This window comes from Cebidichthys violaceus, unplaced genomic scaffold (assembly GCF_023349555.1).
Source record: "Cebidichthys violaceus isolate CVI_PGR_0920_01 unplaced genomic scaffold, fCebVio1.0.p SCAF_10, whole genome shotgun sequence".
Taxonomy (NCBI): Eukaryota; Metazoa; Chordata; class Actinopteri; order Perciformes; family Stichaeidae; genus Cebidichthys; species Cebidichthys violaceus.
The window spans coordinates 15432794-15458676 of NW_027176263.1; the positions used below are offsets into that span (position 1 = coordinate 15432794).

General features: G+C 47.3%; 2 protein-coding genes across 2 annotated transcripts in view; both read left to right on the forward strand.

Moving 5' to 3' along the window:
• Window positions 1-18970, forward strand: part of LOC137885138 (tRNA (32-2'-O)-methyltransferase regulator THADA-like) — a 78412-nt gene extending 59442 nt beyond the window's left edge. Inside the window, 6 exon segments of the mRNA XM_068727292.1 lie at window positions 2527-2651; window positions 4723-4795; window positions 5464-5614; window positions 5754-5876; window positions 17483-17658; window positions 18324-18970. Coding sequence (XP_068583393.1) covers window positions 2527-2651; window positions 4723-4795; window positions 5464-5614; window positions 5754-5876; window positions 17483-17658; window positions 18324-18647 — 972 coding nt within the window. The 3' untranslated portion in view covers window positions 18648-18970.
• A 2749-nt stretch (window positions 18971-21719) lies between these two features.
• On the forward strand, window positions 21720-25507 carry zfp36l2 (zinc finger protein 36, C3H type-like 2). The gene is made up of 2 exons (XM_068727282.1): window positions 21720-22054; window positions 22255-25507. The coding sequence occupies exons 1-2, from the start codon at window positions 21968-21970 to the stop codon at window positions 23458-23460; spliced, it is 1293 nt and encodes a 430-aa protein (XP_068583383.1). The 5' UTR covers window positions 21720-21967; the 3' UTR covers window positions 23461-25507.
• Window positions 25508-25883: the final 376 nt, after the last annotated feature.

The following is a 25883-nucleotide window of genomic DNA, read 5'->3' on the forward strand; positions in this document are numbered from 1 at the left end:
TGTATTACTTTGCTTATTTGCTGTTAACAATTTATTTTAGGTAATCTTTTTCCCACTCAGATGGCACCGATATCTGCTCCGGACTAACGTGGCAATTTGGTGTTTTGGATTTATTAGGATCTTCTGACATTGAAATAAACGTAGTGAGACTTCATCTGGAAAGCTCTCTCTTTAGTCACAATCTCCTTCATGGTTTGGCTCAAGAGGCCGGTTAGCACCGAGAGAAAACCAGCAACGCCTCGAGGCTGTCCAGGCTCAAACGGACTAGACAGCACCGCTGTGCAAGCTGGGTGACTTTTATATTTGTGTGTGTGTGTGTGTGTGTGTGTGTGTGTGTGTGTGTGTGTTCATGCAGGGTGGGCCTCGCTGTTTATTTGCATGTTACAGCTACGGAAGTCTGTACCCTGAGTTGGCATCTTTTCCTGTGACCGTGTGTATTTGAGTACGTGGGCGCGCCGAGTGTGTCGCGAGACGGCAGCTCATTAAAGCGGCCCGTTAAAAGTCAGAGGCAGCGGCGACGGTCGGACCAGCTGGGATTCAAACCGCGGGAGCGTTTTCAGTTCTGCACTAAAGAGAGAGAGAGAGAGAGAAGTGCAGCGGCCCGAATGAACAATGACACTGGCTTGGCATGACCGGCCCCAGTGATGGATTCACCCTCATTGGAGTTCAGAAGAGCCGATGGTCTTTGTGAAACACTGAAACATACACAACGTCCACCATAAGTAGAACAAGCTGCTGTGGTTATTGGTGCATCGGTGCCCCTTTTTTTCCCCCACTTACACATTTGTGTTTGTTCTTCAAGTTTAGTTGTAGTGGCGTTGTAAAAAAAAAAAAGAAGATATTTGGGAACATTCAGCAGCTTCAGATGATATTTGTTAATCTAGAGAGCGCCTTAAACCAACCTGTCTGTCCGCTAGCTAGTAGCTAGCTAGATAGCTAACTAGCTAGCTAGATACCTAACTAGCTATTAGCTAGCTAGATAGCTAACTAGCTAGATAGCTAACTAGCTAGTAGCTAGTTAGCTATTTGTTGATCTTGATTTCATTCATTATTCCTTTTTAAATACACCATAGTTAAACGTGCAATGTGGACCTGTAATTACAGAGACACTGCTTTTTGTTGCACACATTGACTGTATATAAGAAGCGGACGCACCACCCATTGGTTTTTGGAATGCTGCCGCCATCTTGTTTTTGTGCAACCAGCAGTGATACGAGAGGGTGGAGCCAAGTACAACCGGACAACAAACTGTTACGATTAACGGTCGTGAACTGAAAGCACACCGTGAAAGGGTTGAAGTTCTAAACGAGACCGTCGTTTACTAAATGAACACCAGGCTTTATTGTCACGTTTTCATTGACCTCCATTAAAAGCCGAGGAGTCGCCCTCTGATGGCCATTACAAAGAATACAAGTTTAAGGCACGTCAACGCGTCACATAAATATGGCTTTTAATATATTAAAACTCGTATTGTTTTTAAAGAGCCGCCACTAAAAACATGCTCCACCATGTTCACCAGCTGCTCTTCAGCACTAGCTTTGTCCGGCTCTCGTTTGGCGTCGGGCAGGAAGGGGACGGCGACTTTTATCAGGGTTTGTGTAGCTTGTGAGCCGGAGAACCACAAACAAAAAGAGCTTGAAGATGCTTCAGAGAGCTCATTGGTTGATGATTCTGCGGGTTTGTTGCTACAGTGTTAGCGACCCTTTGACATTACACATAGAAACGTATTATTTTAAATCGGCGCAACAGGCGAGCAGGTAGGAGGTCTCCCTCGCTGCCATGTCTTTTTATTTTACTGCTCACACTCACAAATATACAGTCTCACACACACACACACACACACACACACACACACACACACAGAGATGTTTACGCACAGACATTGCATGCGCCCACTCTCCACCCACACACACACACACACACACACACACACACACACACACACACACACACACACACACATCGATCCCATAAAGCAAGCTTTATGTTAAAGCTCTAATAACAGGCTGGGGGCCTGAAAGAAATAATAATCATGGAGATGTGCAGCAGGAATGTCAACACGTGTTCCCGGCTGGATGTGTGCTTTGAAACGGGGTCTCACGCCGAGGAAAAACCTGTCCTCCACGGAGGAGTGACCGGCGTGGGAAGGATGGAGAGGAAAGCGGGTGAAGGAAGCAGGAAGTCAAGTTTAGGAGGTGAAGCTAAATGGTGGACGCTAAATGGTGGACGAGGAGCGTATTACTGCCCGAGTGAATTCATCCGTATTACATTTGTGTACAAGGGGAGAGCGAGGCAGCTGTGTGCCCGTGGTTAGGGCGTGCGAAGGGAGGATCTGACCGGTGGGGTTAAAAATACCGTCGGGGGGGGCGACTTGCCAGCCCGCTCTGCAGAGAGAGGACACCAAAGCTGTGCTGATGGATGCCCTCTGAGGCAGCTTCCCTCAGCAGTAGCTCTTGAGCATGTGACTACATCAACGTCTTATTTCTTGACTCCTTTCGTCTCTCCTCCTCCTCCTCCTCCTCTCAGGTCCTCACGGTGCTGCGTGTGTTGAGCTCCAGCGGAGAGCTGGAGTGGAGGGACGGCGCTGACGTCTTGTCCCAGGAGGAGGCCCTGCTGCGCCTTCTGGCCCTGGCTCAGGATTCTGCTCACAGGTCAGAGGAGACCAACAATCTTTTCACATTAGTGATTTGTAATTTGGAGGTGAATAGAATTTCCTTTTCGGGTGCTTAGACGTACAGCAAATGAGTAATTTGGGTGAAGCAGCCCCTTTAATTTCACATTTTAGTACAGTGAAGGTGGGGGGGACGAAGCGAAAGCCAATCACAGACAACAATCAAAAACGCTTTAACCTTTAACCTTTCCGATGTGATTGACGGGTCAATCGGGGCCGCTCTGCTTCTCCGTCCTCTCGTGTCGGACTGAGGACAGCCTGGACGCTACAGTGACTCTCTATCGCCTCTCCAGCTACAAGTGGTACTACAAGACGGGACGTGCCGAGGCTAGTTGGTTAGCATGCTCACTTCAGGAGATATCTCTGCAACGATAGAAGCCTCTGACACAACGTCGACACCGCTACGTCTTCACATTCGGGGGTTTTTTTTGGGATGAAACTAAAATTCTGGCCTGATCTTCACAATGCCCCTTTTAGTATTAGAACCTGAAAGATGATATATCTCGTGAACATACAGTACGCCCTGATCTCTGACAGACCAAAACCTGTAACTTTAATTCATTTCAAGGTAAATGCGGGAAACGGAGCCGCTGACCGCGTGACTCCAAAACACTTACTGGAAAACTCGCTGTCAAAACAGCGCCTGAGCAAATCCAGACCAGCTTTTCAGCCGTGATGGATGAAAGAGACATGAATGCGCTAAACCACGAGATGCAACCCACACTCTCCTCCTCCTCCTGTTGTTCCTGGCTCCCTCCACCTGTGAAGGAGCCCTCGCTCCGGCTGTGGCAGGCTGGCTGTCAAGCCTTCATTCAGAGCCAGAGTCCATGGAGGAGGGACATCCGAGGATCACCGGCTGCACCTTAACCCCCGCACCTGGGCACACCTGGAGCTTAGTGGCCTCTTTCTGCGTGGGTGCTCGTCTATCGGCGCTGTATTCAGGGAACCGAATTGTCAGCCAGCAACAGAGATGGGGTAGTTTAAAAAAAAAAAAGAAAAAAAGATGAAAGCTGATATTTGTGCTCTCAAAGGCCGTCATTAGAGCATTATTCCTACTTGAGATTATTCACACCTGTCATGCTGAAACCATTATATTTCTGTGAGAGTCACTCCGTCCTCCTCTTACCACAAACTGATGTGTGTGTGTGTGTGTGTGTGTGTGTGTGTCACCTTCCTTGACAAGCCGCCGCTGTACTTCTCTCCCCCCACCGACAAGAGAATACAGGCTTGAATCCGGATTGGATTACAAAGGCTCTTAGCCGAGTAAAGTCTTTTCCTGGCCACAATCTCTGGACTCCAGGATCCACTTTCCCTCTGAAACGGCCCCAGGGTTATGATTAGAGCCGCGGAGGGACAGGATTGGGTTCCTGGCCGCCCCTTGTCTCGCCGCGTGGTTGAAAGGCCCCCGGGCTGATGTGATCCATAATGCGGTGGCGAGTACCAGCACACTTCTTTTTGTGGCTTGTAAGTCAACACAGTTGAGCGGCGTGTGAGTAGTTGATGGTTAGTTTACCGCAGTGTTGTTTTCACACCCTGTCGCTGCACTAACCTGCCGAACTAAAAGGGTCGCTTCATCTAAAGTGATTCAAAACGTGCTTCCGATGCTACGTTAACGCCGCGAGCCGGAAAAAGAAAAAAAAAAAAAAGAATTGCCGAGTCGACGTTGAAGTGTTGCTCAAGACGTTCGTTGACGCGGTCGTGTCGTTAAAAAGCAGCGGGAACTGGCGATCTGTGTTTTTTTTAAAGATGTAACGGAACGGGGTGAAACAAAAGCGCATGATTGGTCGAAGCTTCGACGAGTCATCGGAGCGCCAAAGAAACGCCATCGGCTTCCATTGAAAATGACTTGCAAACCTGTCGATCGCAGCATAAAACACCCCAAATAAAGTTCTATTCGCCTCCTTTGTATTGAAGAGAAGAGTGAAGTGAAGTGAAGTGAGGTGGACGTGACAGTCTATTTGGTTTATTAGGACAGATGTTAAAAATAAGCTAACCCAAGTTATTGGTAGACATTTGGAAGCTGGTATCAGGTGTTGGATGTTGTGTTTCAGTGTGGAGCTCCACTGCGCTGCCCTGACCCTGGTCTCTCAGCTGGTGGTTCAACTGGTGAACTCTAACCCTCAGGTAAAGACTGACTAACACTACTACTACTACTACTACTACTACTACTACTCAAGGCTGAAATTCACAAATACAGGATGACGTTGGTTGTAACTGTTTCTGGTAGCTTAGCATACATCCACACTTGCTAGGTGTAGGCCTAGTGTCCACAATCCTCTGCCGTTTTCAAAAACTCCTAAAACGTAGACGTTTGAAAACCCGGCTGACGCCATTTCATTTATTTTTGAAATAACTCTGGGTTTTCATTGTAGTCAGGATTGGCGGAAACGTAGACGTTTGAAAACGATGGCGCAGACTGAAAACGTTCACTTCCTGTCTTATCGGTCACGAGCTTTAGCTAGCATGGACCATATCCCAGCATATCACACTTTTAATTTCAAGTTTGATACTTCAATAAGACGGTATTGAATGTCAAAACCAACCAACCAATTGTAGGAGTGGTTACGTGAGCCGATTTTCTTCCTTGTTTGTGGAGATTTCCAAATTTCAAAGTCAATAAAGGATTAAGAAAACAAGAATACTGAGAGAACCATCAGATTTTCTCCTAATGCTTCTAACCGTACAGACGGGGGAGAAATAAAAAAGTGAGCGAATCGATGGCGAAACGGCAACAAATGCAGATTTAAGAGTCGAGGCGTTAACCGCCTGTGTTTTTTCCCCGACCAATCCAGGGTGCGAGTGCAGTTGCTTGTTTAGCCGAGTGGGGGGCGCTGGTGTGCTCGTGCTGCGGCGAGGAGCAGCCGGTGGAGGTGAAGCTGACGGCCGCCGAGGTGCTGGTCAGCTGTACGGCCACCGTGCTGACCAGCACACACCTACCGCTGGGTGAGTCAGACACGAACACGTCAAAGCCTCTCATTTTCTGAAACCTTTCACAGGGCAAAACCGTTATTTTATGGATCTGATGTACAGGCCTCAATTTAGTGTGTGTGTGTGTGTGTGTGTGTGTGTGTGTGTGTGTCAGGTCTGTCCACCTCGCTTTCTTTGTGGAGGAGTCTGTTTACGCTGCTGCAGGACGAAGACCAGGATGTGCGAGATTCGGCCTCTGACTTCATCTCTAATGTACCGGCACCTCTGCTCAGTACAGGTACACACACACACACACACACACACACACACACACACTCATTACAACGTACACAAGCATGGTTCTACATGATGTTCACATGGACTTACATGCTCACCCACTCAGAAACAAACGCATGCCAAAGCGGTGTAAGCCGACAGTGATAATTACAGAAGTGCACACACGCACACGTATGTGTTAACAGACACACACACACAAACACCACAAACACATGGCGATGTGAAAAAGGGTCGATGACATCATTTCGTGCCGAGGGACGGCGAGCGTTCCTGGAATGAAGGGCGCTGATCTGAGATGTAAGAGAGAAGTGTGTGTGTGTGTGTGTGTGTGTGTGTGTGTGTGTGTCTGTGTGTGTGTGTGTGTGTGTGTGTGTGTCTGTGTCATTGTTGGATGAATGTCTGAGGTCTGCTTTGCTCACAATCATACATCTTATCCCCACCCTCCCAATTCTCTCTCTCTCTCACACACACACACACACACACACACACACACACACACACACACACACACACACACACACACACACACACGCTATCAGAGGGCCGACAGCTGCCAGCTCTCAAGTGCCCCTCGCAAACCGGCGCCGTACGACTTCCCGTCCTCGACGACGCTCACTTCCTGCATTTCCCCCAGCTTTCCTCCGGGAGCCGGAGCCCTGTTGCGTCTGCCGCCGCCGATAGCATCTCGTAGGGTAACACGAGACGGCAGAACATCTCCTCGGGAGCGTCCCCAGAGTCATGGGGGGGGGGGGGGGAAGGAAAAAACGTTTCCTTCAAAGGCAGAGCATGTTTCAGGATCTGAGGGCTCAGGAAATGCATTTTAAAAAAAGTCTCAAAGCAATGTGTGTGTTCTATATGTGTTTATGTACTTAAGGCCAGATAAAATGTCAGCTAAAAAAATCCGATAGGAGCTCAACAACATGACCACGGTGGAGAGGTTTTCTCTGGAACAGGAAGGGAACACAATAGGCATAATTGCTGTGCGTGCGCGTGCGTGCGTGCGTGCGTGCGTGCGTGCGTGCGTGTGCGTGAGGAAATAAGAGAGTTGGGCATTCTCTTTTCTTCTCCATCTTTTCTGTGTTTTACTGGCACACATTCCCAGTGTTTGCCTCCGTTCTCCCGAGTGACTTCACTCTCCAGCCACGCCGCTCCTATGCCCCCTGCTTTTTATGGAAATCCATGAAAACTGCCCCCGAAATTCCTGACTTTATTTCCGACACGCGCCGTACGCACAACAGGAATGTGGTGTGCGACGCGGAAAGACAAAAAAAAAAAAAAAAAAAAAGCGGCAAATTTGGCGAGCTGGAGTGAAATGAACGAGCAACTTGGCCGAGGAAAAAACCCAACCCAGTTGAATTCCTCACGTAAATGAGAAACGACAGAAAAACCCACGACAACAAAAAGCTTCAATTGGAAGAATATGTCATCGTTGTGCTTTGAGAGCTCAAACTTAAGTGATGTTTCTAAAGTTAGAGACGCGCGGCAGTGAGCTGGGAGGACATCTTGGTGCTTGGAGAGCTTCGTTATTTAATGAAGTCATCATCTCACTGCTGTCTTTAGGACAATATGTCCCAGTGTGTTAGAGAGTTGTGTTAAAGTAGAGGAGGGTTTTTTATATTCCGTCTGCGCCAACATTAAGTTCTGGCCCGTGCCAGCTTTGGGGAAAGCGTTTTTACGAGGTTTACGTGGTGAAGGTCTGGTCCGCCATGGCCTTTGGCTTGGTGACCTGCATAATATCTCAAATAGGAAATAGAAATGGGATAGCCTGGCATGCTCCTCAACACCACAGCTATGTAGTGCAACGCTGCGCCGATGGAAAAACAACACTGTGTGTGTGTGTGTGTAGGTCACTGTGTGTGTGTGTGTGTGTGTGTGTGTGTGTGTGTGTGTGTGTGTGTGTGTGTGTGTGTGTGTGTGTGTGTGTGTGTGTGTGTGTGTTTTTATGACCTGCCGTTGCAGAGTCAAGTATCTGAGGTGTGAGCTACTTCAGATAGAGGCGACGACTCCTGGTCCTTTGATATGGAGGACAGTGATGTGGGAACAGAGACGGGTTCTGCAACACACAAACAATAACAACATGTAACCCCCCCCCCCCCCCTTTAGGAAGGAAATACATTTACATATAATTGGATTGTTTTAACTCTGTTTGGTCGCTGATCATTTCCTTGCCGGACAGTATATAGATCACATGTAAACCAGATGTTTAGCTTAATCTTCTGCACAAACACACCAGTTATCTTACCAGCATTAAAAGAATAGTGTGACGGTTTCTTTCCACAACGTAGATGAGAAAGTCAGCGCCGCTGTCATGTCTGTATGATAAATATGAATCTTAGAATCTTAAGCTAGCAGGCGATGGGCCTAGCTTAGCATTAAGCCTGGTTCTGTCCAGTGCATCGATCTGTTCCTCTGACTCTCAGGAAGAAATCAAATGAATACGCTCCTCAAAGTATTGAAGCATTCTTTGAAAGCTGTAAAATGACTTTAAGGTGCTCGGTCTTTTCTCTTAAAGCAACGGGACTTTTTTTGTGTCACTGGTATACAAACTTTTAAAAACAGATATTCTTTCGACATTAAGTAAGAGTAGGGTCAATCCTTGCCTTTTGATAAAGTGTGCAAATGTTTTTACGAAGAAAAAACCCCCGGCGACCTCTGATTTTAAGCCCGGGGAAATCCAAATAAACCTGTTTGGCGTGTGGGAGGGAAGTGTAGTTCAGATTCACATCAGGTTCGTCGAATTCTAACTACAGTGGAGCCATTGTCCTGGACAGGAAGAGAAAATCTAATTTAACCCCATCCCACCCTCATCATACCCCCCCCCCCCCCCCCCCCCCCACCCCAAATACCTCCAGGCTAATTGGGTCTGAAATCAAACTCCACTCACCCTCGCTGGCCTTCCAGCACTGTGACGGACTCGGGGCAGGAACAGAGGGTTCACTTTTTATATATATATATATATATATATATATATATACACACACATACAGTTGTGGTCAAAAGTTTACATACACTTGTAAAGAACATAATGTCATGGCTCTCTTGAGTTTCCAGTTATTTCTACAACTCTGATTTTTCTTTGATAGAGTGATTGGAACAGATACTTCTTTGTCACCAAAAACATTCATGAAGTTTGGTTCTTTCATGACTTTATTATGGGTTAACAGAAAAAGTGATCAAATCTGCTGGGTCAAAGATATACATACAGCAGTGCTAATATTTGGTTACATGTCCCTTGGCCATTTTCACTTCAATTAGGCGCTTTTGGTAGCCATCCACAAGCTTCTGGCAAGCTTCTCGTTGAATCTTTGACCACTCCTCTTGACAGAATTGGTGCAGTTCAGTTAAATTTGATGGCTTTCTGACATGGACTTGTTTCTTCAGCATTGTCCACATGTTCTCAATGGGATTTAAGTCAGGACTTTGGGAAGGCCATTCTAAAACCCTGATTCTAGCCTGATTTAGCCATTCCATTACCACTTTTGATGTGTGTTTGGGGTCATTGTCCTGTTGGAACACCCAACTGCGCCCAAGACCCAACCTTCAGGCTGATGATTTTAGGTTATCTTGAAGAATTTGAAGGTAATCCTCCTTCTTCATTATCCCATTTACTCTCTGTAAAGCACCAGTTCCATTGGCAGCAAAACAGCCCCACAGCATAATACTACCACCACCGTGCTTGACGGTAGGCATGGTGTTCTTGGGGTTAAAGGCCTCACCTTTTCTCCTCCAAACATATTGCTGGGCATTGTGGCCAAACAGCTTGATTTTTGTTTCGTCTGATCACAGAACTTTCCTCCAGAAGGTCTTATCTTTGTCCACGTGATCAGCAGCAAACTTCAGTCGAGCCTTAAGGTGCCGCTTTTGGAGCAAGGGCTTCCTTCTTGCACGGCAGCCTCTCAGTCCATGGAGATGCAAAACACGCTTGACTGTGGACACTGACACCTGTGTTCCAGCAGCTTCTAATTCTTGGCAGATCTGCTTTTTGGTGGTTCTCGGTTGACTCTTCACCCTCCTGACCAATTTTCTCTCAGCAGCAGGTGATAGCTTGCGTTTTCTTCCTGATCGTGGCAGTGACAAAACAGTGCCATGCACTTTATACTTACAAACAATTGTTTGCACTATTGCTCTTGGGACCTGCAGCTGCTTTGAAATGGCTCCAAGTGACTTTCCTGACTTGTTGAAGTCAATGATTCGCTTTTTCAGATCCATGCTGAGCTCCTTTGACTTTCCCATTGTAGCGTTTGTGGGCGTTTGTATCCAATGAGCCCTATTTAAATGGCCTCAGAGAAGTCACCAGCTGTAGTCACTCATAATCACTCACAAGAAGTTAAGAGGCCATGCTATGAAGCTCATTTCATTGACACAACTTGCTAAGTCACCAAAATTGCTAATTCATGTTGCTGTATGTATATTTTTGACCCAGCAGATTTTGTCACTTTTTCTGTTAACCCATAATAAAGTCATGAAAGAAACAAACTTCATGAATGTTTTTTGTGACAAAGAAGTATCTGTTCCAATCACTCTATCAGAGAAAAATCAGAGTTGTAGAAATAACTGGAAACTCAAGAGAGCCATGACATTATGTTCTTTACAAGTGTATGTAAACTTTTGACCACAACTGTATGTATATATATATATATATATATATATATATATATATACACAGTTCTTGAGAGGTCACTGATTAGAATTGGGATTGGGAAGAAGGGGAAACCGTTATCCTCCACTTTTAAGTTTTTTGTCACGTAATTTATGAAAGCCGTTTATCCTACAAAACATGACGTTAATAAAAGTCACATATGTTGACAATATTTATTGATCTTTCTTTAGATTAACATACTCCTTGAATAATGAGGCCCGTGTAAAACCGACCTTAAAGGGAAACTTCTGCGCCGTTTCCTGTGGATGTCCAATCAGTGTTGATGCTGAACGTAGTCGATTTAAGCAATAAATTCCGATGGCATCCCAAAATACGAGTGCAGAGGATGTTATGGACTTTACATTTGGCAAACTTCCCATCAGTATATACATCTTGAGTTGTTTCAAGTCCCCTATGCTTTGTTGTGTTTTGATGAAGAACTCCCGGAGGAACAAAGGACGTCTTGGATCAAAAGTTATAATAAAGCGTATTTAATAGTAAAAAAGTTTTTAAAAAAAAGCGTCGTGAATAGAGAGTACAAAATTCTCAGCTGAGGATCCGCCGGCTGTAATCCACAGCCTGCTAGCAGCTTCCTGTCTCTCGCTCCACCCGTGAAGCTCAAACTGAGTACAAACACAGGTAGACCTACACAAACAGAAGAGGTGCGATTTCACCCCATTGGAGCTCTTCTTGATGATAGGACAGAGTTGGTGATAGGACAGAGTTGGTGCGGTAGGTATTGTCCACGCCACGTGACGTCTTCGCTGCGTTCAATGTAACCGGATATTTCGAATGTCTCTCCGCCGATGAACGTGGCGGTGCCATCAAGTATTACACTGCATGCATTTCTTTATTAATCACATAGTTCCAAAATCATAGCGCTACACTGGTATTACACTAAATGCATTTTATTAATAGTAAGATTAATGAGCCGGGTTATAAGTTTGTTTATAAAATCCTTCACCTTCCTCCTGTTTTACCCGCGGTTCATTCGTTCACAGTGGATGACGCGGGTGAATGGAGGTGAACGGCTGAAGGACGCTCATTAAACCGGCCTCGTCCTCTTTTAGAACGATACTCGCTCGACCGTCAAACCTGGCTTTGCATGTGCTTTGTGTTCGGATGAGTCGCCGAAACACAAAACCTCCAAAGAACGCATCGCTAATTAAAGAAGAACCAATGAAGACGCACAGAAACAGAAGAGTTACTCGACTCTTGTGAATTGCAGCTTTGACCTTTTTTTTTAACTTTTGGAATAAATACGCCGTTAATTCCTGCTGCGGTGAAAACACACCAACCGAAATAGTGTGTGTGTGTGTGTGTGTGTGTGTGTGTGTGTGTGTGTGTGTGTCTCTGCTGCTTTCACAATGTTCAACTGGAAAGGCGGCGTGCGGAATGGGATTTTAATGAAGTGGTGTGGTGTGAAATAAAGTCACATGTCCGCAGTAATGACTGGTGTCTGCAGGCCGTGTTGGTGTGTGTGTGTGTGTGTGTGTGTGTGTGTGTGTGTGTGTGTGTGTGTGCATTGTATTCATTGCCGTCTACGGCTGTGGGTCCTGACGCTTGATCGCGATGTGTCTTGAAGATAAAACGGGAGCGCAGAGCGTCTTTGAGCGTTGGGTCGTTTGAACGCTCGCTCTCAACTGCACAGAGTTGAGATCTCCAGGATTCATGTGCTGGTCCTACCTGGACCGGACCCAGTAACCTTTCTGTGTCATTTTCCGCATTGGATCAAGTCTTAATTCTACAGAACAGGCTTACATATGCACAGAAAGAAAGGAAACTCATTCATCTTTTTAAGGCCGCTGTATAAACGTACCACTCGATTACCACCTCCCTTCTACAGAGACATTCAGATCAGCTTAGGAAACCACAAAACGGTGTGAACGACCAATAAATCAAACCTTTTTTTTGGTATGGTTCTCATTCATGTGGATTTTGTTGTGGCTTTCCGAATTTTAAACTGTAGCCCAGATTATATTTTCAGGGGTTTCTTCACGTGGCAAAAAAAAAAGAATCCACTCACTGATTTGTGTCTCATAGGAAATGTGACAACCACAGCAGACGTCGTGAGAGAGAGAGACGGCCTCTGATTGGCAGCCATTGACTTCTTCTATTTGATCCTTTGAGCGAACTAACCGCTGACTGCGCTTCATGCCAATGCTCCATTATTTCTATGTTAATGCTCGGCATTCACCGTGCTTCCTACTGTTTTCATGGTAATGTTTCCCGATGCTGCTCTTGCTCTCCATGCTGTTTTCTCGCCGAGCACCAGAGGAAGTCGGGGCTGTAAAGTGTGTGTTTTTATTTCGCACCTCTCCATCTCACACCTCTGCTTCCTGGTGTCCCGGCTCCACTGCGGCGTCTGCAGCGCGAGCTCTTTGTGAGGATGAAGCAGCGCTTGCTTTGAGCTTTTCCTTGAAGGTCGATGTTGTGGGAGTTTTGCGGTTGTCGGCTGGAAATTTGTCCGCCAGTTTCTTTCTTCTTATTTCTTTGTTTTCACACCACCATGATGCGCTCTCAAGCCAAATCAAATGGTTTTATCAGAAGCCCCAACTGATCTCATCGGATCACAGATGAGGTCCACGCACTTATATTTCCTTTGCGGCCCCCAGACTGTATGGAATAAAGACGGGACTGTGGAGCAGAGCAGGTGTGGTTTAGGGACCAAGTACGGTGGTCCGTCGGGACGGCTTACAGCCCCCCAGGGAGGGTGGTGGTGGTGGGGGGGCGGGGGGTTGTAGCCCCTAACCCAAATCCCTCAGACGTTGGTGGCTGAACTGAGGAATGGACTTCCCACTACAGTGGACGTGATGACACCAGCGAGTGGAGGAGCGTGGGGCGGGAAGCGCTTCCTCTCATTCCGCTTGTCCTGACAGCCCGTCAAAACGCCCCTCCTCCCCTTCCTCCCCCACCCAATGGGACATCTGAACCCCCCCCTCCCCTTGTCAGCTGCAAAGGCTCAGGAAGGATTTAGTGAACAGCGAAGGTCTCTTCACTCTCTTAATTTAATTCAGTGGCTTAAATGACACGACTGTTGATCAGACGCAGTGAGGCTGCTGCTGAGGCTGAGCTTATAATCAGTTACCCACAATTCAGCACAATTAGTCGCACAAAGCCCTCAGGAATAATATGTATTTTCTTCATCGCTCTTATTATTATTTTCACCAAGGATTGTGGGATTTTTTTTTCTTAAATGGACACAACCCATCAGCCCGTGGTCAGTCTAAACTACACAGTACTTTATGTGCAATACGGTCAGATGAGCCGGCTAGAACAGGGAAGGAAGTGAATCGGTACAACGCGAGATGAGATCGCTTTAGTTTTGCATGAGACGGCATTTGTATTCCTTTTTCATTAGAGATGCGACGGCAGAGAGAGGAGGAGAAATAACGGGAGTGAGCGACGTGTTGCAACAGTGGTCTTCTGCCAGACTCCACCCTTTGATGTTGGTGCTCTAGACAACCATTGCTCCACCTCTTCTTCTGTATCAAAACGTTTTTAATTAGCTTAGTTTTAATTTAATTTGTGGATTAGCCATCAACGTCTCTAGCCGGAATCCATGTCAGCCCCAAAAACAATGATATTTCTGTGTTAACATTACAGATTGGATCACCGTACATTAATCAAACGATGACTTTGGAATGCCGCTCATCATTTTAACTTATAAGCGAAAGCGAAAAAGGACGACCTTTGAAACTCCAGGTGCTTTTACCAGCTTTTTCCAGAGCTTTTAACCCTACCATCATGGTCTTCATAAGCAGATAATACCTGGAAAAACTTTTCCCAGCAGCCCTAGCTGTACTGTATTCAGTGATAAGTACAGCGCCTTTTCACAAACACAGGAGAGCCTGGCTTGCAAAGATGATGCTGTGTGCACGATAAAGGACTTGTTATGGTTCTTGTAAATTTACACATAAAGCACTTTCTAAAAACGTGGTTGTCGGACACGACCGAAGATCTTAGTTCAGTTTAAAAAAAAACAAAATAAAAAAGCTCAGAATGGTACAACTGTTGTACTGTTTCCACAAGGTTATGTTTTCCCCTCACACAGAGCCCTGCCCACTCAAATGTACCAAAAGAGTGCCAGCGGACGGAGTGTGTGCCAGTGGATGCCAATGGCACACACACACACACACACACACACACACACACACACACACACACACACACACACACACACACAGCCTCACCCCATCGTACATCGGACCCATTCATCCACCAACTGGCTCTGGTATTGTCATTTGCGGAGACAAGATTGTCTTACATAAACTCACACAAACTCAAACAATTCCTACATAGGACTAAACTCGTGCCAGCACAAACACACACACACACACACACACACACACACACACACACGCCAGCAACAGCGTGAAAGACAATCCCCTTGAGAAACCGAGCATTTTGCGCCAAAAGCTCACAGAGGGGGAAATCGCATTAAGCGACGTGTGAAACCGCCGTAGAAAAGCAGATAAATTGAATGCAGCTAAAATTTCCTATTATGTCCCTTAATGTTGGGGAGGGGGGAGGGGGGAGGGGGCCTGTAAAGGCTTGACATCAGAGGCCGGGGCTGTCCCAGAGAGAGGCGGCTTCTCGGTAAAGAAAGGAATTCGTCACTCAAGCTCCTAAACTCTTAAATCTCCTCTAATGCGGTCCAATCAGCAGCCTCTAATGTCCACAGAGCGGGTTTCCCTCTCCGCTCAGACTTCAGGCTCTGCTTCCATTTTACGCCTCCTCTCTAAAGAGGAAAAACAATCTGTGTGTGTGTGTGTGTGTGTGTGTGTGTGTGTGTTATACTGTATGTGTGCTGATGTGGGGTCTGTATACCTCCCTCCTCTCTTCCCATAGTGCTAGTGTTTTGTCTAGTGTCTCTCAAAGCCTTTTGAAGTCTCTGGGTGTTATCTGGGTGTCAGGTGTGGTGAGGATGGTCAAGGTGGGAGAACAACAACAACAACACACACACACACACACACACACACAAACAACCTCTGTGTTGCTGGACAACTGGAGTCGTTAAATGAAGTCGTACGTTATGTTTTCCTTCCGTTTGAAGTGCGTGTCCTCACACTCACACTTCCTCCGCTCTCGTATAGAACAGGGTGAGCGAGGGCTCATGCTTATGTGTAGAAGCATTATGGCAACAGAGGGCTATTTGTAGCGAGACTACTCTAAAAAAAAAAAAACACATAAAAAAAAAAAACATAATTTATTTAGTCGCTAAATGTAAGAACCACGTGAACGTCATGTTCACACATGCGGGCGATCCATTCCTACATCCATTCATTAGCGCGTAAACAGGAAACGGAGCGCGCACGCTTATTGGTGCAACGCGCAGGAGAGTTGTGAGTCCACTCACACACGCCCTGGTCGTGGTCGGCTGTGTGAGTTATAGTCTTGTTTCCCAGAAGGCCCTCCGAGCCCAGAGGAGACACACACACACACACACACACACACACACACACACACACACACACACACACACACACACACACACACACACACACACACACAGAGAGTTTGGATCATACAGTCAGCCAGGCTTCATTTAAACTCCTCAAGCATCAACCAGTTAAGTTCTTGGGGGAAATCAGGTGAAGGTGGAAAAGTCTCGACACGCAGGTGCTCATTAATCAGATTCAATTTGTGGAATATTTATTTCATATTTGATAATCCTGCCGCCTGAAAAGGTTGGTTTTTTTTTTTTTTCCCCTTGCTTGCGTCAGACTCGCACACATTTTTTCCTTGCATCTGAATTTGACAGAACGTTCACTGTTCATCTGTGGAAACGGGACGTATTTAGAATTATTTATTTCAGTTTGAGTTTTTCAGTCAGACTTAACTTGGATTCGATTCTTTTGGATCCAGGGACACGCCACTACGGGTAACGGCTTTTTCCTTTCATGCCACCGCATCACGCGATACTCGGCGTGCTGGGTCTGCTTCCTCACGCACAGCCCGTCCCGTAGAAAGCCCAATTAGAAACCCGTGTGCGCCGTTCATTGGCAGAGAAATCGTGTTTCTCCTCCAGGGATCTCGGCGTGGTGACCACGTTTAACTCGACACGTTCATGCTGGGGGAAGAAACCAGGCGCTCCTCAACACGTTTGATTTTTTTAAACATCAGGTGATGGTAGACGTTCCTGGCCGCGTCTATTTGACCTCTTACTCTGTTACGCGTTTCCACCTCTTCAAAGGCATTGTGCACGAACCAGAGTTTCAATTTGGGAAATAAAAATGCCCCATTTCTCCAGATATGCTTCTATAATCAAAGGAGTCATCACAGCTTCCTGCAAAGTCGTGAACTTTCAGGTTTAATATCATCAGCTAATACTTTTCTGAAGTTTTAAAGGTGCATCCTGATTTTTCTAACTAGCATAGTTCTTATGCGAACTAGCATAAGAACTTATGAAAGACTGCGTCTCCGCATGCGACTCGAGTGACACTGCCCTCCCCCCCGCTCTGTGTTCAAATCAACACACATCGTTGTAGTTTTTAACCAGCAGGAAGCGGCAACACAGACTGGGTCAAACCAAATCACCGAGATGTTTGCCACACTCGTCGTACATCTCTGCGGGCTTCTTTTCTAAACGTCTTCCCAGTTCCGCACTCGTCATGTTTAAGTCTTTCTCCGTTGTTTCCCTGACCTCGTACCTCATTATGAGGTTGAGCACCACCTTAGATCCCAGGGCAGAGGTCCTCGGGTCACTCCAAAGCTGAACTAAAGGTGAAACAAACCAGAAGTCCAACCGCCACTCAGCTGACACGGTCACCTAATGACACGGCAACACAAGCCGGCTGCGGGTGGGAAAAACTCCACACAGTCAACACGGCAGCAAAAAAAGCTGTTTGCGATCGGTGCACAGACGGCCTTTGAAGTCTTGTCGTGGCCGTCGACCTCGTGTGTCTCAGATGTTAAACACTGTTTACAGACTTTGCATAAACGCGTGTCCCTCCTTCTGCCCTCAGATGTGACAGGTGCGTCCGTGTGTCCTCCGGTGGCCCTGGACTCGGGCGCGGGGCTCCTGTGTCGCCTCTTCGAGCTGTGGGGGCGGACGCCGGCGGGCGTCCTCGCTCTGACGGAGTGGCTGCTGGGAGACGAAGACGCCGGCGAGGAGGCGGTTGCGGACGAAGCCCCCGGTCTGGTGAGAAGCCGCCGCCGCGTAGCCTCGAGGGCGACTTCGCCTCAGTGACCTCAGCTGACGTTACCCTGCGGCACAAAAACATCACAGGAACACTGCGAGGCGTTAGACGTCATGTTCTCAGCGGTGATTCCCATGAAGTGAAACTGCTGACCGACGACCACGGAGGCTGTCACGGCTTCATTTTCTATGGCTGCACCACGGATTGTTCCTTAGCTGTCAGGGGGAACAAATAGGACGTTTGTGGACCAAGTGTAAAATCACCACTTCGGGCCCTTGGTCTGTGATTTCACACTTGGTGCATAAACGTCCTATTCGGTGTCTGTGTGGATTACGGGGACAGAGGGCACTTTATTCAGTTTGATTCTGCTCACAGTGGTGTAGCAGTCAAAACAGCTGAGAGCTTTAGGCCACCAAGGTTTCTGCTCTCCCGCCACACGCTGTGTAGCGGCTCCTTTCGATAAACAGCTGAGAGGCAGCGTACGCTACGTAGTGGAGCGTTTAGCAGCGTAGGGAGTTGGCTGAAACTTTATTCAGTTTACTTTATATTTGTTGTGTTTACAGCTTGTTCTGTTGCCAAAGCAGCCCAAAAATGTTTTTATTAATGAATTAATACTGATTTAAATCAACCTCCCAGTAACCAGACTCCCATTTCGCTTGTTAACCAGGACGAAGAGGACTTCCTGTTCGAGAAGGGGGATCTGAACCTGTGGGCCGAGCCGGTCCAGTGGGTGAAGCTGCTTCACGGACACGTCGGCTCCCTCATCCTGGCCTCCAAGCGGACCCGGGCCCCGGGGTTCTCGGGGCCGGACCAGGTCCACCGAATCCGTGCGTTGTCAACTCGGGCCCGAGCCCGGGCCCTGGACTCCCAGCGGGCCCTGGACTCCCTCCCCGCCCTGCCCCAGTTCTCCTCCACCACGGAGCACGCCCGGCTGCTGCTGCGGCACCAGAGGTCCACTCTGGCTCTAGATGTGCTGGAGAGGCTGAGCTAGAGGAGGTCGCCGTGTTTGGCTTTTATTTTTTTATGTTTTTAGGGTAAAATTTGGTAAAGTCAAGGTTCTTAATATTGAAATGAAAGAAAAGTATCAGATGAACGCTTCAATGAACGCTTGAGACCACAGACCGGCTTTGTGGTCGAGTCTTCTCATCACAAGGGAATGAAGGAAACAACAGGAGTCTTTGTTTTTTTTACTCTGTCCTCGTCTCTCACTTTGTCTTACATGTGTTCATTGGTTACCAGATGTGTTTTTCATTTTTACAATTACCGTTCCTCAATGTCTTTTTTTTTCAATTAAACATGTCGAACATAACTGCACTTTCGTTTCCCAAGTCCTACTTTATCCCGAAAGGGGAAAAAAAAAAATGCTGAACGTCAACAATAATTGGAAGGCCGTGTGAGAGTTTGCGTGTTGAAGCCATAACAATAACTCAGCGCAACACCCGGCGCTGTGCTCCTATCAGCGGGGAATGTGTCGCACGACAAACGCGTCCGACATTCAGCAAGTTCCGCTTCCTCCGGGGATTTAAGGGTCGGGAACAAAAACGACGACTAAAGGCTTCGAGCGGCGACTTCAATGACTCGATTGTGCGGCTTCACAACCCAGACATGGGGATCGTGGAAGGCGAGGGTTTTCTTCTCTTGACACGTCCCCAAAGTTGTGTTCCAGGGTTCCCTCAGACTTCTACTGTATGTTTATACGAGGTGTTATTCTCCTGCGATATTTAATTTACTGCAGGATTCTTCCCATTGGACTGTGTTTTTATGCTTCCCTCTACTTTTCCTGGTTATGTAATTAGGAGGACGGCACAATGGACTACTGTCCTGTGTGTGTGTGTGTGTGTGTGTGTGTGTGTGTGTGTGTGTGTGTGTGTGTGTGTGTGTGTGTGTGTGTGTGTGTGTGTGTGTGTGTGTGTGTGAGAGAGTGAGAGAGAGTGAGAGACAGCTGGACCCCTCTCCCTCCCTGGTTGCCATGTTTCCTGTTACAGTGAAACTGACGTAATGTTTTGGAACGGCTCAACATCCCCTAATACTTTTCTTTTTTAAATGCAGCGCCGTGTGATGGGGGGGCGTTTTTTTCCTGCGGACGAGGACATGTTGGAGGGATTTCTCAGGAGCCTCGCTGCGTCTGTCCTTCACATTAAACTATTTATCACAACTTGCAAAGCACAAATAGTCCTGGGGCAGCCCTCAGACTAATTTTAGGGTTGGTAGTAGTAGATTCCAAGCTCTTATGTCACTTGTTTTTCGCCTGTTGCTATTTCCCCTCCCACTTTTTTTTTTTGTTTTACCTCCCTCCCGGCTTCTCCAACCAAACCATGCAGCGCTTAAAGAAATATTGAATCATGTGACAGGGAGACAAATCTTTTATTTATTTTTTTTTTTTTTAAAACCACTCTTCCAATTATGATTCCATGTGGAAAAGGCTTAATGGTTACCAGTGTCGCAGAAACCGGCAATTTCTGGTGATATGTGTGTCGCACAGCGTTTTTTTTACACCCTCCTGTCTAGTTGGAGTCTCTGCTGCCAACACTGCAATCTTTCCACTGTGGGTTTTTTATTTATTTTAAACTTGACATAACTTCAAGAGCTCAGCGGAGTAGTTTGACATTTTCATGTGAACATTCTGCCATCCTGAGAAGGTTACATCACGCTGAGACAGGGGCAGCTTATTGCAACCGCACTGCACTCTTTGACTCCACAAGTATGGTGGGGGGGGGGCTGTGGTGACGGGTTAGGCTGTATGGTTAAATGACCAAAAACATCCCTAAACATAGATGCCCCTCTGTGTCTGGAGCTCTACTGTATGCAAAAACAAACACAGGGGACATCAAAAATACCCTTTCTCGACCGTAACAGTGACATTCTCACTGCTAAATGGGATCTGAATGGGCCTTGAAATCTTGCTCCAGCTCCGTCCAGCAGGGGGAGCTCCGGTCTTTTTTTCCTCCGCGCAGTTCTCATCTTGCCCGCATGGGGGCAGTGTTGCTCTGCCGCGCCGCATTGAAGAGCCACATTCCTGCAGTCTGGGCTGAGATTGGGAGAAAAACAAGTCGGGGTTTGGAACTCAAAGAGTGGCTCAAAAAAAAAAAGATTTAACCAAAAAGCAAATCCGCTTTGCGTTTCGAATGACTCAACGTGTTCTTTAGGAGCGCTTTGTAAGCTCGAGGTGGAGTCCACATGTTGATGTTTAGTTTTGAGACAATAGGGAAGTAGGTCATGTGCGCGCGCTAGGCATTAACATGTCTACTTTGCCATGTGTAGTAGAAGAAGAAGGAATAGGCTTGCTGTTGCTCTGTGAAGTCGATTATGCAACTGGTTTGCAGCTAAAAATTGTACTTGCACTCTGCCTGGACTCCTCTCCGCTCATACTTGTGGTCTCACCCCGAGAGAGCGAGAGGGGGGGGGGGAGAGTTTCCTTCCATTACAAATGTATGTGTCAGCTTCCAAGTGTGGTGGTGGAGAGGGGTGGCCTTGTCACTGGTCGGTTTTTGAAGTTTGAAATTCATGTGTTGCTTTTGAGCAAGGCACAAAGCCCCCCTCGCCCCCCTCTGACCCTGGTGTGAATGTGTGTGTGTACGGTTTATTTTCCCGTAGAACAGCTCGCATGCGCAGTAGATGTCCTCCTGATGTGTTTCTACATTCTTTCTCAGCAAGAGTCGACCAAAAAAAAAAAAAAAGCAAAACCAACTTCCACAAAAATGGTTGTGTGATTAAAAGTGTGTGTGTGTGTGTGTGTGTGTGTGTGTGTGTGTGTGTGTGTGTGTGTGTGTGTGTGTGTGTGTGTGTGTGTGTGTGTGTGTGTGTGTGTGTGTGTGTGTGTGTGTGTGTGTGTGTGTGTGTGTGTGTGTGTGTGTGTGTGTGTGTGTGTGTGTGTGTGTGTGTGTGTGTGTGTGTGTGGTGGGGGCGCGTTTGCTGGGGTTGGATTTCAAGGCGTGGTGTTAGAGAATAGGCGGCCAACCGGTGAGTGGAAGTTTCCTCCGGGAGGAGGGGAGGAGGCGGCTCCTCGCAAAACTTTGCACCGACTTGAGTTCGCCCCTCCCTGGCCACCGCCAGGCATTTATACCCATGCAAAAAGGCTCGAGCGCACAGTGAAGCACTCTGGCTCAGCGCTTCTCGAGGGGAGGACATAAAGCCACCTACGACTCAACAATACAAAAACCTACACCCCCCCTTTTTTTTTTCTCCACCTCCTTCGTCTGCGGACTTAAGCTGCACACAAACTTTTAAAGGCAACTTTTCCTCAACCAAAACCAGTCGTGGCACAAACTAACGCTTCCGCACGTCGCGTTCAAGGATCCCGGTCGGTCCTCCATGAAAGAGGGAGTGCAGCAAACTTGGGGAAAAGAGATGTCTGCGACCGTCTTGTCTGCGTTCTACGACATGGACATGCTTTACAAGGTAAATGTTTGACACGATATACGGAGTTTGTTTTTTTTGAAGCGCTAAAGTTAGCGCGCTCCGACTTGTTGCATGTGTTCGGCTGCAACAGGTTGTCGCGTTGCAGGCGAACGCAGTCTCAAACGTGCCATGTGGTCAAAATAGTAAGAAAAGTGTTGCCAGACGTGCATTGACTAACTCGTGTCTTTTCTCTCCTACAGCAAGATAAAAGCATGAACATGAACGCCCTCCACATCAACAGCATGCTGGACAAGAAAGCGGTCGGGGCTCCGGTCACGACTCCGGGCTCCGGTGGCCCCTTCACGCCGGGATTTTTCCGCAGAAACTCAACCAGCAACTTGGAGGCAATGAACAACGGCAACAAATACTCGATGGGCTCCTACGGCAGCCTGAAGGAGAACACGCCGGTCAGCAACAGCAGCGCCACGGCCCTCATGAACAAGGAGAACAAGTTCCGCGACCGCGCTTACAGCGACAACGGAGACCGGGGCATGCTGCAGCAGAAGCCCGGCTCTCAGATCAACTCCACCCGCTACAAGACCGAGCTCTGCCGGCCCTTCGAGGAGAACGGGTCGTGCAAGTACGGGGAGAAGTGTCAGTTCGCTCACGGCTACCACGAGTTGAGGAGCTTGTCCCGCCACCCTAAGTACAAAACGGAGCCGTGCCGCACCTTCCACACCATCGGTTTCTGTCCGTACGGTCCCCGGTGTCACTTTATCCACAACGCCGACGAGCGCCGGCCATCTCCGCCCGCCAACGCTAACATGCAGGCGGGGGAGTCCAGGTCGGCTCGCGAGCTGTGCGGCTACGGCCAGAGGGACATCCTGCCGCCGCAGCAGCTCGGCTACACCCAGAGAGACAGACCAAAGCTTCACCACAGCCTCAGCTTCTCCGGCTTCTCCACCCACCACGGGCTCGAGTCTCCCCTGCTCGACAGCCCCATGTCCCGGACCCCACCGCCGCCCACCACCGCCTCCTCCTCCTGCACCTCCACCTCGAGCTTCTACGACGACGTGCTCTCTCCCAACTCCGTGTCCTGCATCAACAGTGCCTTCTCCTTTCCCGGGCAGGACTTAAAAGCCTTACTGGCCCCCCTGGCTGTGCACACCCCAAGCGGGTACGCCAACAACCACTCCACCGGTGCCTACTACGGGAACATGCAGAGCAGCGCGTGCCCGCCCTCCCCTCCGACGTACAACATGAGCCACTTGCAGGCGCTGCGCCGCCTCAGCGAGTCGCCGGTGTTCGAGCCTCCTCCCAGCCCGCCGGACTCGCTCTCCGACCGGGAGAGTTACGCGAGCGGGTCCCTCAGCTCTTCCGGGAGCCTCAGCGGCTCCGAGTCCCCGAGTCTGGACGCTGGAAGGCGTTTGCCAATCTTCAGCAGGCTGTCGATTTCAGATGACTAATCGTGTGTTAGTTTTTGTTTTTCTTATGGATTTATGGACTGGTCCGGCAGGGTGGTTTGAGGAGCCGCGGGTTGTCAGTGAGCGAGGTAGACTGTCCTTCAAGCAGAGGATCCCGGTCAAGCCCCCCCCTTTGCTCCCCGGGGCCCTCCACCCCTCATTTCAGCAGCAACCACCCTGCCGAAGTGCCTTTTTTTGAGTAAGACATTGAGTCCCTACCAGCTCCAGGGGTGCTGACCCTGCTCTGACCTCCCTGGAGGGGGGCAAGAGTAGAGGACCCCCCCCCCCCCCCCCCACAGGGATCAATAAAGCTTCAGACATTTAAGTGTCCTTGACCTGGTATTAGTTTAGTATTTTTTTTTCTCCTCCATGTATGTAATATAGCTGTATTAAAACTTAGATAGCAAACAAAAGGCATTCCATCAGTGCCTTGCCCGAGGGCTTCATGGCAGCCCCCCACCCCTCTCCCTTTTTTTGCTCTATCAGGCGAGCCACACTTCTCCTGGGATTAGATGTGTTAACATGACTTGACAAGAAGAAGAAGAGACTGTAAGCGGTTTTCAGATTTCCTCCCATCCTGCCAAGAATATGCCTTGACTCAAAGTAACTTTTTTTTTTTTTTGTCCTTTTTATCAAAGTGTTTTTTTTTCCTTCTTCTTCTTCTCTGAAAGCTTCAACTTCCATTCCAGATCTGTCTTCTCCCAGCGCCACCCAGTGGTTCGTTCGGTTAGTCTACTTCGTTGCTTGGATGAAAAGCACTCTTGAGTTGGGTTCGTTTGGGGAAATCACTGCTGATGGTTGAATATATATTTTTTTAGCTGTTTTTTGAGTGATATACATAGCTGTGCATAACTGGCTATGGACTATTTAACTTATTTATTATCTTGTGAAAAAAGTATAGGCTACATTGGTAATTTGTGTCCATACTGTATTTATCAAGTATGATGAAGCAATAGATCTATATTCTTTTATGTTTAAATTATGGTCGCCATTATTAATCTGCATAAAGTGGAGTGTATGTTCTTTTCACAGTAATATATATATTTTGTTGTTTTTTTTTCTCCTTTTTTTTTTTTGTAACTTCACTCGGTTATTTTTATTGTAAATGAGTTAAAAAAAAAAAATCTTAATTTAAGAGAACGTATGTGATATTTATTTCATTAATTTTGTTTCCTTGTTTACGTTTATTAAAAAAAAAAAAAGGTTTGCGTGATTGCTGTTTGCTCCTGAGGTTGTCAGTGCTGTAGAAGGCTTTTTTTTTTTTTTTTTGAGGATCCCTATTTAGATGTTTCCGTAGAATGTATAAACGATGTGGTTGTACAGACCGTCCAAACCGTACTTCTTTTTGTCGATCTAGATCAGACTTCAGTGACAAAGAACCCAAGTCAATAAATTAACCAAAAAGTATTTTTATTTTCATTTTTTTTCCTCTCTGTTTGCACGAGGTCACACTGTGATTCCAGCCACGTGCTAAAGAATGTAGCAATCCCTTGTGCCCCAGTATTATTGTGTAGTGCCTATATGGGGTTCACCATCTTGACATGCCTTAAAATTAACCAAATAAAGTATTTTTCCTAAATGCCATCTTTTATACAGCGGTTGAACTGAATGTAGTGTTGGATTCTGAAATATTTTTGTATTTCTTAAAGGTTGTTACCACTCAGACACGCTGACAAAAACAACCGGAACCGTTCTAAAGCCCCATTCCTCTCATTGGATTTCCTTTTGCTCTTTTTTTTTTTTTTTCATTTTTTATATTGAAATCTAGTTTAGAGTCTCGAGTTTGCTGGAGAGAGAAGTGGATGAACACGTTTGGTTTTGTACATAGTAGGTACAGGGGGAAGCGCACTATGTACTTTTGACTACTTTATCAGAAGTAAAGCTTTTTGAATGTAACAAAAAACGGACAAAAAAGGCAACGTGAGTTGTGATCTTTTTTTTGGGGGGTGGAGTCAGTTCACTACAAATTGAGTGTGAGACTTAACTTTGTACTGTACATTTTTTTTTTGTAGTTCTCCCAATAAAAATCATTTTCAAAAAAACAAAAGTCTTTAAACTGCCGGGCTGTGATTTCCTACACCGGGTCCGGTCTCCGGGTCCGGGCCGAGAGCCTGAACCCGTCACGGCTCTGGAGGAGCCCCGGCTGCCTTGTGCCACTACTTGGCACGGGGCCCTCAGCATACAGTATAAAAGCACTGACCTGTTAGTTTCCAGGTGTCCCCAAATCTCAAACCCAAGGAAGAGCTCGAACTGTAGGTGGGCTCTGGTGCAGGAACACATCTGGTTCTGAAAGCTCCGCAGAGACCGGAGCCCTGAATAAACTACGGAATATGACATGATCTGTAATGTGCTGTAAACAGAGGTCTGCACCGTCTGAGGGAATGACGTCTGGGGTTCTAAAATGGAAATTGATCAGGAGCCCAGAT

What these genes read in the sequence shown, in the direction of transcription:
- zfp36l2 (XM_068727282.1), top strand. Translation starts at nt 21,968, where the DNA reads ATGAAAGAGGGAGTGCAGCAAACTTGGGGAAAAGAGATGTCTGCGACC. An exon ending in ACATGGACATGCTTTACAAG is followed by an intron (nt 22,055 to 22,254) that starts GTAAATGTTTGA and finishes TCTCTCCTACAG; the next exon opens with CAAGATAAAAGCATGAACAT.